The sequence below is a fragment of the Xenopus laevis genome, chromosome 3S, assembly GCF_017654675.1.
Source record: "Xenopus laevis strain J_2021 chromosome 3S, Xenopus_laevis_v10.1, whole genome shotgun sequence".
Taxonomy (NCBI): Eukaryota; Metazoa; Chordata; class Amphibia; order Anura; family Pipidae; genus Xenopus; species Xenopus laevis.
In genome coordinates this window covers 90738892-90750918 of record NC_054376.1, presented here as the reverse complement: position 1 = coordinate 90750918, position 12027 = coordinate 90738892, and the positions used below count along the sequence as shown (strand labels likewise).

The following is a 12027-nucleotide window of genomic DNA, read 5'->3' as shown; positions in this document are numbered from 1 at the left end:
TTGTGAGAAATAACATAAATGCAAATTGAGAAGGATCTAAGTTTTTTTTGTAGATAATAAGATGTCTAATTCCAGGCAGTGTCGTTCTGTGGCTACTAAAGCAAATAAAGTACTGTCTTGCACAAGAAGGGCATTAAATCAAGGTTTGCCTCTTAATAGGTCACTGGTAAGGCTTCACCTGGAGTATGCAGTGCAGTTTTGGGCTCAAGTCCCTAAAAGAACAGTAACACGAAAAAATGTTTTAAATGAATGGTGATATAATGGAATGTTGTCCTGCACTTATAAAACTGGTGTGTTTGCTTCTGAAACACAACTATAGTTCATATAAACAAATTGCTGTGTAGCCATGGGGGCAGCCATTCAAGCAAAGGACAGATAACAGATAAGCACTAAAGAACCCCATTGTATACTACAGAGTTTATCTGTTATCAGTTGTGTATCCTGTGCCTTTTCTCTTTTTTCAGCTTTGAATGGCTGCCCCCATGGCTACATAGCAGCTTGTTTATATAAACTATAGTAGTCTTTCTGAAGTAAATACAGCAGTTTTACCAGTGCAGCACAACAGTACATTATATAATCATTACTTTATATAACGTTCATTTTTTGGTATTACTGTTCCTTTAAGAAGGATATAAATGAGCTGAACTAAACTGTTTAATAGGATGGCAGATTTAAATTATGAGGGTAGACTGTCACGGTTGAGGTTGTTTTCTCTGTAAAAAGAGATTTAGATTGTGATGGCTGATTCTATTAATGCTTTTAAGAGGGGCTTGGATGTTTTCTTGGACAATCATAATATCATAGGCTATTGTGATACTAAAATCAAAAATTAGTATAGATATTGGTATATGCAGTTTAAGTGAGTGTATGGAGGGTAGGTGTTAATGTGTGTATATATATGTATGTACGCTGGGTTTCATTTGGAGGGGTTGAACTTGAAGGACTTTGGACTTTTTCAACCCAACTTAACCATTTAACTAACTGTAAACTGATGAAAGTGAACTATTTGTGCATATAAATGACTATGTAATAGAAACCCCAGTGACTCTGGAGAGCAAAACAATGACAACACAAGTGACCATTGTATCAGAGATCAAAATCCATTTGCAATCAGGATGTTTTTAGGCACTTTTCCTTGGCAGCTTTTCCTAAAGGAAATTTGCTGGGACAAAACACTGAGTACTGCTTCTGGGAAACATTTATGGCATACACAAATGATTGTTGCCTCAAAACAAAGACGTCCATGTTTTGGTGCTAAAAGAACATTGAGAGATTTGGTATCTCTAGCATAACTTTAAAAATAAATCAGGCAGCTTAGAAATCAATAATACCATGAAAACCCCAATAACTATTATACTGTATATCATACAGTAAGAGCAGCCTGAAGATGCAATTTGAGCAAAAATTCATTTTCACAAGATTCAAAACTGCAGTTTATTTTGGACCAAATCTGAAAGTTTCAACCACTGTTGGTTTATGGAAGGGGCAATGTCAGCAGAAAATTAGATGTTCCCTGGCATTAGCCAATTATTACAGAGTGAAGCCCCTGGAAAACTTTAAGTTGGCTGCCATGTTGACTGAACCTTCAGAGTTAATATCTCTTTAATGTAAAAAACAAAAAAAAGAGTGTTCTAAGGTGGGTTATTTCTCCTGGTTAAGGTAGCCATAGACATTAAAATTTTTAAAAGATCTTTACCTTATTGTAAGACCAAGTTTACCCTGAAACAATTGTTTGAATGTATGATTTGGCCATCAACTAAAAAATAATTTCAAGCAATATACTCTAGTTGAAGCCATGAAAACTGTGTGTAGCTGCCTGCTTGTCATTACAAACAGCTGAACAATGGATACATTTCACTGTGAACAATGAAAAGTTTCTAACCTGATTGACTGATTTTCTGACCGATGTCGGACATAAAATCTTTATTGTTGCACTAGCAACCAGTGCTAAATGCCATAGGACCATACCTTATTCATATTGTTAACACAATTAAAAAAAATTGTATCACCCAAACATAAAACACTAGCTTCGAAAGTCCTTCTAAAAAATGAAAAGCAGAATAATTGTGTAGCAAAAAAGGTTAAGTACAAAAACAAGTTAATACTGTCACGGGAATTCAAAATATTCTGTATCCTTGGTGGCTTTGTCAAGGTTAATTGGTAACACAAGAAAGCATTCCACAAATAGTTTTTTCTAGGTCTTAATGTCCACAGACATAAAAAGCACATTTATGCAACATAAGATCAGCTGTTTACAAAAGGAAGCAATCCGCAGCCACTGCAGAATTTCTTGTTTCTGCCTAAAGGATTTTAATTATGGAGACAATGGATACATATAAGTAAGACAGGTAAATAATAGATGGGTTTGTATAGTAAAAGACAATAGAAGCTGAAAGTACAGTGTAAAGGTTACAATAACACAATTGCAATGGAATGTAAAGTATGGCACAGCAATCATGCCCCAGAAGCTTAATAAATCAGAATGGTACTTTTTGACCAATACAGTGCCAAGCTATAATGTGACTAGCATTTCAAGATATGATCTAAGATCTGTGCACGCACATGGTATTCTGCTAGTTATTATTATTAATAATAAACTAATGAGCTTTATGGGTTACAGGTCAGCTTTATTTTTGCATCATCACTGTACCATAAGGGGTCAGACGTTTCAGCTCTGGTCATGCCAGTTTTTGTCCCATATGCTACAGATCTCTTGCCAATATGAAAGGCATTTAATGCTACTTTTCTATACAGACTGCCAGCGTACATGATTTGGCATTAAGGGCATAAGTACAATGCAATGAAATAAAGTGTAGAGCACAAGATCGGAGATATTTCAGTTAAGCAAAGGTTAAAGGGAACATTGCATCTAGAATGCATAGTTTCATTACACACACATAAAAATTGAAGTACAGGTATGGGACCTGTTATCCAGAATACACAGGACATGGGGGTTTTCAAGGCATCTTTTCATAATTTGGATCATCATACTCTAAGGGGGTATTTATCAAGGGTCGAATTTTGAGGGGTAAAAACCCTCTAATTCGACCATCGAATTGAAATATTGAATATATGAATATTGAATTCGAAGGATTTAGCACTAAAATAAGCATTCGATCGGTCGAATAGTAATCGTTCGATCGAACAATTAAATTGTTCGATTCTAACGATTTTCAGCGATCGATCGAACGATTTTTATTCGATGCCAAAAACTTAGAAAATGCTTGTAGAAGGTCCCCATAGGCTTATAATGCAATTCGGTAGGTTTAACTTGGCGAAGTATTGAATTCGAAGGATTTTTAAAGAGACAGTACTTCGACTATCGAATGGTCGAACGATTTTTTATTCGAATCGTTCGAATCGAAGTCGAAGTCCAATTCGATGGTCGAAGTATCCAAAAAGTTACTTCGAAATTCGAACTTTTTGAAATTCGAATATTCACCCGAGGCTAGGTAAATCAGCCCCTTAGTCTAATAATGTATAATTATATTTTAGTTTGGATACAAACAAGATACAGTTTTATTATTACAGAGAAACACTAAGGGGCAGATTTATCAAATTGTGAGATAAGAGCTCAGCACAGAAAAATTCACTCACTTTCTATTCATTCCTATGGAATATTTAAAAGTGTATTTATCATTGGTAATCACCATTTGATAAATACACTTTTTAATAAATACAATTTTTTTCTGTGGCAAGCTCTAATCTCACATTTTGATAAATCTACCCCTAAATCAATTTCAAAGATTTGACTTATTTGATTAATATGAATTCTATGGGAGATGGCCTTCCCTTAATTCAGAGCTTCCTGACTAATGGGTTTCTGGATAACTAATCCTATACCTGTGATGTGATTTTACCTTTTGAGCAACTGAATATTTTTCCAAAAAACATAGTAGCCTTCAGGCTAAGGAACTGGAGGATAGCAGCCAATCCGCTAGCAATGTACCCATTTTTAATATCCCTGTTTATCAAAGTTATATTTTTGGTCAGTCCACACAAGCAGATTCGGGGAGATTAGTCGCCCCATCGACAAATCTCCTCTTTTTCGGGTCGACAATCTCCCCAAACTGCCTTCTGCCGGCTAAAATGAAAATCGCCTGGGGGATGGCACACGCGGTGCCTCGTTTTCCGAAGTCTCCTGAATTTATGTCCCTGTCTTGCACCTTCTTGCCCAAGGCTTCACCACTGTGCACAGTTTCAGGCTATTTTTACTTACTTAGTGACTGTGTTCAGAAAATGTTGTGCAGTAATGGTGAGGCCTGGAAATGGATACAATATAATATGATGTTATATAGCTGCTATATCAAGAAAAACCTTAGTAACAACGGGCAGTAAGGATACGTATGGTACAATAAGGGGACAAGCCTCATAGGTTATACACTCATATTTTAATTCATCTGATACATCACATTATTTTTAGGAAGGATATTAAACTGTATTCTAAATATTTGTACTTTGAGTTGATAGTCACGTATTGAGGCAATAAACCTGTCAGAACATCTCTTTATAACTGTTTAGTTCACTTCTCTAAATTGACAAGTCACTTACTTTAAAAATAAAACTATCACATGTAAGCATATATATATTGATCATATATAGGAGAAACGTGACTTACTTTTGCAGGGGTTAGGTTCTCCAGTTTTACCATTTGCAGCTTGCCATGGTTGATCATTGTAAAGAGGTGCACAGTGTTCACAGTGGAGACCTGCAGTGTTGTGCTTGCAGATGCACCTTCCATGGACCTGCATTGACAAAGTATATACACATGTCATGTAACACTGTGTCTTTATTTGTGATACACAAGTACACACACAGACAGATTTGTGCAACACAGGCTCACACATTACACACATGGCACTAGCAACTATTGTTTCTGTGTATGTGTGACAGATGTACAGTTCACTGACTCCACCTGTAATTAAAATTAGATAAGCATTTCTTCATATTTATCTCTTTAAAGATATAATATTTATGGTAACTACAGGGTTCCCAGATTGCCCTGCATCTAATAAAATTGCAAATCATGACATAATTTTAATATACAGTATTCCCACATTTGAAATAAAAGAAACACATTTTGCCCAGTGATGGGAATCCATAGCATCCAATAAAATATTTACTTTCAGACAGGTGCCCAGGAAATCTATCGGCTGTAGAAAATCTGTAACAGATCTACAGTGGTTAGTGAAAGTTTTTGAAACCTTAAAATTTTCTATATTTTTATATAATTGTGATCTAAAACATCATCTGATTTCTAGTCCTAAAAGTAGATAAAACCTAGCTTAACAAATGAAACACACAAATCATTATATTTGGTCATGTCTTTATTGAAAAAAAAAGTGATCCAATTACATATATGCATATGGCAAAAGTACGTGAATCCTTAAGGTGGCCATACACAGGGAGATCCGCTCGTTTGGCGATGTCGACAAATGGGCGAATCTCTCCCTGATATGCCCACATTGAGGTGGCCATTATCAGGCTGGTCCGATCGTTGGCCCTAGGGCCAACCGTTTAATCTCTGTAATGCCACCGTGCATTACAGAGATTTAGGGGCTGATTCACTATGGGTTGAATATCGAAGTCGAAAGGATTTAGCGCAAATACTGCGATCGTACCATCGAAGGATTATTCCTTCGATCGAACGATTAAATCCTTCAAATCGAACGATTCGAAGGATTTAAATCCAACGATCGAACGAATATCCTTCGATCAAAAAAACGTAGGAAAGCCTATGGGGACCTTCCCCATGGGCTAGCATTGACTTCGGTAGCTTTTAGCTGCCGAAGTAGGGGGTCGAAGTTTTTTTTAAAGAGACAGTAATTCGACTATCGAATGGTCAAATAGTCGAACGATTTTTAGTTCGAATCCTTCGATTCGAAGTCGTAGTCGATGGTCGAAGTAGCCCATTCGATGGTCGAAGTAGCCCAAAAAATACTTCGAAATTCGAAGTTTTTTTACTTCGAATCCTTCACTCGAATTTAGTGAATCGGCCCCTAAGCATCATTTACATCAATTGTCAGCTAAAATATCAATTCATTTTAGAATTCCAATTATATAGCCACAAATAATCGCTCATGATGAGATACAGTCTGAATTCCCTGATTCGACAAAGTGAATCCATCCTAAAACAGTTATCTGGAATGTGCAGTTGCAATACAGTGTAAATGAATGAAGCAATGAAAATGTAGTTGAGGAATCAAACGAATAAAACATTTTTATCTGATTAAGCAACCTATGATATCAGGGGCATAACTACAGCAGAAGCAGACCCTGCTCAGGCACAGGAGGTATAGGGGGCCCCATGAGGCCCTACTTAATGAGCAATTTTAATATATATTGGTGAAGTGAGGTTCATTGATCCATTGTTAAGTGTCTGGAAGCACCTTGAATAAAAGTGGGAGCACCCCGTTGAAATCAAATACAGGTATTGGCAATACTTTCTTTTCTGAAGTGAGGTTGAGGACAACCTTTGGGTATTTATTTGCTGTGGTGTGGGGCCCAGTAATATCTAGTTACGCCACTGTATGATATAAGCATACCCTGTAGGTAATGTAAAGAGTCCGGTGCTGTTTTAGCCATGGGCAAGGTGAGAAACTTGCCTCAAGCAGACGGGGCAAAAAGTTGTAACTTTAAGAGGTGAATTTCCAAAATTGTGAACCTCGAAACTGAATCAAAAATAAATAAGGTAAGCGCATAAGTGTAAGAGGGGGCATCATAAAGGCCACAGCCTCAGGATGCAGCAGCCACAACAAGTGTTCCAATTAATAAATATTTCAATGTATTTTGGTAAAAAGGTCAACTTCTGGAAGTCTGGGGACCCTTAAATGAATTTGCTTCAGGGCCTAATAACATCTGTTTCTGCAACTGTTTTAGTGCATGTTAGCAGCTTTGACAGGTGCTCTGTAACTGCCAGCACATTTTAAAAAAAATGCTTGGGAAATATTGGAATAAAAGTATGTACTAGAGTTCAAATATGCTTTGAGCACATTTCTTTTTTGCTAGATGAGGAGACACTGCTTTGGGCCTTTTTTCTGAGCCGATTATATTAATTAACACTAATGAATTCAATACTTCAAAGGAATTTCATGTAAACAGATTCTTTTTCAGATGTAGGCAATCTCATTTTCTCAGTTAATCAGAATTTATAATCTTTCCATCATTTACACCAGAAAAACAATTTCTGCAGAGATGAGGCCTCTGATGGTACATGCAGGTACTTAGAAGTTTAGCATGCCCTCGGGACATCAGCCTACTATATTTGTACGCCGAGAAATGATCTCTGTTTACCTTTAATCAGCAATCTGAAATATTTTGACAGTGACTGCTTTGGTAAATTACAGAATTTTTTGCTCCAAGGGCAATATCTGAAGCACTCATCATTCAACATTATATGATCTCTCACTGTACAGTGTGCTTTGGTTATACACAGCCAATTAATATGACTTCCAGCAGTGATTTTTAAGGACTTTATCCTACGAAGCCTTGGACTGCCTCCCGGCAGTCTGTCATTTGGATACAATATTTGTTAAAATGTGTTGTGGGTTTATCCAGTATAAAAGAAACCATAAGGAACCTTGAAATGAATATGTCAAACTATTTCTAGTTGCAACTGTTTGAAGAATACATGAAGGAAAGCAGAATCTCTAGAATCAAACCGATGATTCAAATACAGTACATGATTTTAATGGGAACAATATGAAAAGGCAAAAAGTTTGTCCTGGTCTATTAACCGATAGCAACAGCTATTAAACTACTGATTGCTATGGGTTACTAGACCTGCTGCAAACCTTATAATCACATGACTTGTACATAATAAAGTAGCAAACAAATGCAAGAGCTAGTGTATTCATGGGTTATGCAGTATATCAATCTTTAGAAGAAAAAAATATGTGTGTGTGTATTTGTGTGTAATGGTAATTTATTTTCAAATAAAGGGCTAGCAAAGTCCCATTCACAGGGGGATAGAAGGGTGCCGGTGCAATTGCTAAGTCTTCCCTGTGCAGGCACTACGTTTAGGGAATAAAAAGCACTAGGAAAAAAGAAGTGCTGAAATTGTACCACTCCCAGATGTCACTAGCATACATGGGAACATATGCATGTACAGCTGAGTAAAATTAAAAAAAAATATAATGTACTGCACCGCAGTCTATGAGGCAGGGGTTTTTCCACAATTTGGATCACCACACCTTACTACTAAAAAATCTTTTTAATATTAATTAAACCCAATAAGATTGTTTTGCCTTTAGTAAGGATTAATCATATCTTAGTTGGGATCAAGTACAATGTACTGTTCTATTATTGCAGAGAAAAAGGAAATCATTTTTAAAAAGTTTAATTATTTGATTACTATGGAGTCTGTGGGAGATTGCCTTTCCATCATTCTGAGATTGCTGGATAACGGGTTTCCTGATAAAGGATCCTATACCTGTACTCGTTGCCGATACCACTTAATTGTTTTCTGCCACAGACTGTAAGATCCACTAGGGCAGGACTGATGTGAGTGATGAATACTCTATTTAATATATTATGTGAATGAAGATAACAATATGAGTGCTGCATCTATAGAAGGTAAATATACCATGCCAATCAATGTGGCACTGAAAAAAACTCATTTTCATTTTCTATAAACCAAATATTCCACTTTAACCAAGGCCTATATATATATATTGTAGCGATTTCAGGTAGTTGGATCGTGGGCTCACTGGGGAATAGACCTTTGTGTACACTTCCAAACACTAAAACAGAGGCACAGACAGGTCAATTGAGCGTAACTGGTCTTTGGTAGGGATGGGCGAATTTGACCCAAAATGTCGCAGACGCCCATTAAAGTCTATGGGCGTCAAAAAAAAATTGTCGCGCGGTGAAATTGTTTAGACGCGCGTCTTTTTTTTGGACGCACGCTGCCAAACATACCTTTGGTAAGTTTGTTGGAAGCTTTTTTGAAGAGAGACAAAAAAAAACCTAAGCCTCTCCGGCTGTAACTAATACAAAGTTGCTTTCTCTTACTAACCCAGGACAAGGGGATTGCGCCCTGATCCCTTACAAAGCACAATGCACAAATAATGGTTCCACACTTACATGGTAGTTAGAACACAGGACAACAGCTCCTGCTTTCCCCAAGGTTCTCTCTCTCTCTCTTTGAAAAACCCAGATCCTTTTCATAGAGAGCCAACCCCTGTGAAGCTGCAGCCTACAAAACAATGCAGCTACCTGTCACTGAAACCAATTCACATGGAGCAGCTTACTGGACTTTTGTCCATTGAATCCAGGACTTCGTAAGCCAGCTTTTACTGAAGCTGAACATTAATAAAACAAAACATTTTAATTTTTACCATTGCAAAACTGACATTTGCTGACAGGCCCGGACTGGCAATCTGTGGGTTCTGGCAAATGCCAGAGGGGCTGCTGTATGATGCCATAGAAAGTCGCTATTTAGTGGGCTGGTTGAGGGCTGTTGGGCCTCTATGTACTTGAAATGGCAGGGCCTAGACATGTTTGCTGAGGTTACCACACATATGAAAACATACAAACATACACTGCATCAACCTGTTTCCCAATGCTTCTCTCTCACTGTCTCTCTCTCTCTCTCTCTCTCTCTCTCTCTCTCTCTATATACACATACACACAAAAAGTATATGTGCTTGTGTAAGAAATTTCAGATTTGCTGAACCCTGTCTGAACTCACATACTCAGTGAATATTTAAAAGTGGAAGTAAGTCTAGAGCTTGGCACCAAATAGTTCCTTAGTTCACATGACATTCCATGGAGTTTTAGTAGAAACCCTGTGCCGCTTGCTTGAGAAGACTATCCTCATGCCACACAGACTGGCAACTTTCCTTTTCTGAACAGTTACAATTTATCAGACAGGATATCACGTGAGTTATCCACATTCAACCCAGAGGAAACTTTTGCAGATAGAAGAAAAAGAAGGAAAGCTCCAGCACATTTACACTACTGAGAATTTCAGTTTTCAGAAAATTCGTTCAGTCACCTTCACCTGTGTATCGTGCTCACTCTCCAGTCACGCCACACCAGAAGACCCACAGGCAATTTCAGCAACCATAGGTTTGGATGGAGCACATAAGACGCAGTCTCTGCCGCAAATAATTATTTATTGAATCACAACATGTTTAGGATCACAAGGATCCAAGAATTGTGATTCAATAAATAATTATTTGCGGCAGAGACTGCGTCTTATGTGCTCCATCCAAACTACTGAGAATTTCCCATCAGGCAAGGCTCTGTATATATACTTTATAATACACAAAAGCCATGAATATCTTGTAAATTATATCCTTATAAACGGTGAGTTCTGATGTCATCAGTTATAAACGGTGAGTTCTGATGTCATTTCTGTCACATGACTCACTGAAATTTGTGTATTATAATAAATAAAGTACCCAGTTGTAAAATATGAGGATATTAGAAGTTACCTCGGAGTTCCATGACCTGTATAAAAGCACTCGGCCTTCGGCCTCGTGTTTTTATATGGTCATGAAACTCCTTGGTAACTTATAATATTCTTATATTTTACAAGAGGGGGTACTTTATTCACTATATATCTGTACCTCTGTATATGATGTGGTATAACTCAGGTTATAATTAAACAGAGTGTCACATATTACAAATAAAAAATATATATGAGAGATGAGATAATTTAGCTTATAGAATGAAACTGAATGTTGCACAAATACTTGAATTGAAATCCATGTTTATGTTTCAAATAATGAACATGGGGAAAGTTTCTGAAGAGATAAAACATGTTTTCATCATGGATTTTAAGCAATCTTATTTCTCTAGTGCCACAAAAAAATATATTTTTTCTCAAGCCAGTTAAAAACCTTCTCCTTCAGAAACCTCACATCAATGCAAGATCAAAGAATAAACCAGTGCTTAAAGCATGGAGATGAATTAAGAGAAAATAGGAAAGATTTGAAGTAGGAAAAGTGCAAGTGCATTTCTAGTTTCTAAGTGCAGAGAGTTTAAAGAGTTAAAATAAATGTGTACAGTGATTTAAAAGGGTGCAGCCTTCCTTTCATTCCATTTTTCAGTTGTTTTCATAGTAGAGGAGGCACATCTGTCATAGATCGGATTTAAAAGGATTAGAACAGAGGGACTGCGTCAGTGACTCATGAGACATTTGTATTTGGATGGGGTGTGTAATCAGCCAGTGTTATTTCCATAGCGTGATCACTGTTACAAATTCATAATTCTGTTAAGGAGACACAATTACTCCTGTCAGGTCATTGTATATTTCTTTTCTTTTTGATGTTTGAATGAGTCTCCTGACACTTCTATAGAATAGCAAAACAGAACAAATCAGATCACTGTCAGAGAATAAGAATGCTATTGATTGCAGTTCAAGGATATCCATATTGTACCCTCCAGCTCTTACTGCATCGTTTCCTGAAAGTTCGAGGCTAAAATGGTCCACAAGCAACAATCAAAATTAGGTTTAGCTAAAATGCACAGTTATAATATAGTAAAGTTTTCCAAGCAAATCTGGCAGTGTGTGGTCAGCTATAGATACAAGAGCAGCACTTAGGATCACAGACTTGGCACATGAGTATCTGGCACCTAGGTGCAAGTTTAGGTGTATTTAATTTACACTTTGAAGGTGCTGGAACTCTTTGCAGTGCTGGATGCAAAGAGCAAGAGTCTGGCTGTTTTTTGCACTTTGCTCCTCGGCCCCCCTTTAGTACATAAACTTTAAAGGAAGAGTAACACCAAAAACATGAACGCATTTCAAAGTAATTAAAATATAATGTACTAATGCCCTGCAAGAGTAAACGTTCTGTGTTTGCTTCAGAAAGACTTCTATAGTTTATCTGTAGAAATAAGTCAAATCAACTGGACTTGCTGTGTTTTTATTGAAGACGTTTCACCAGTCATCCAACAAAACTAGGTGAAACGTGTTCAAGAAAAACACAGCAAACGTCCAGATGATTTGACTTATTTCTACAGATATATCATGACCTGGATGAATGAGAATCTTCACAAACTTCTATAGTTTATATAAAC

At 37.0% G+C, this 12027-nt stretch overlaps 1 protein-coding gene across 1 annotated transcript in view; it reads right to left on the bottom strand.

Moving 5' to 3' along the window:
* Nucleotides 1-12027, bottom strand: part of ntn4.S (netrin 4 S homeolog) — a 79317-nt gene that overhangs the window by 38575 nt on the left and 28715 nt on the right. The window contains exon 4 of the mRNA XM_018256005.2: nt 4619-4745. Coding sequence (XP_018111494.1) covers nt 4619-4745 — 127 coding nt within the window. The remainder of the gene's footprint in view (nt 1-4618; nt 4746-12027) is intronic.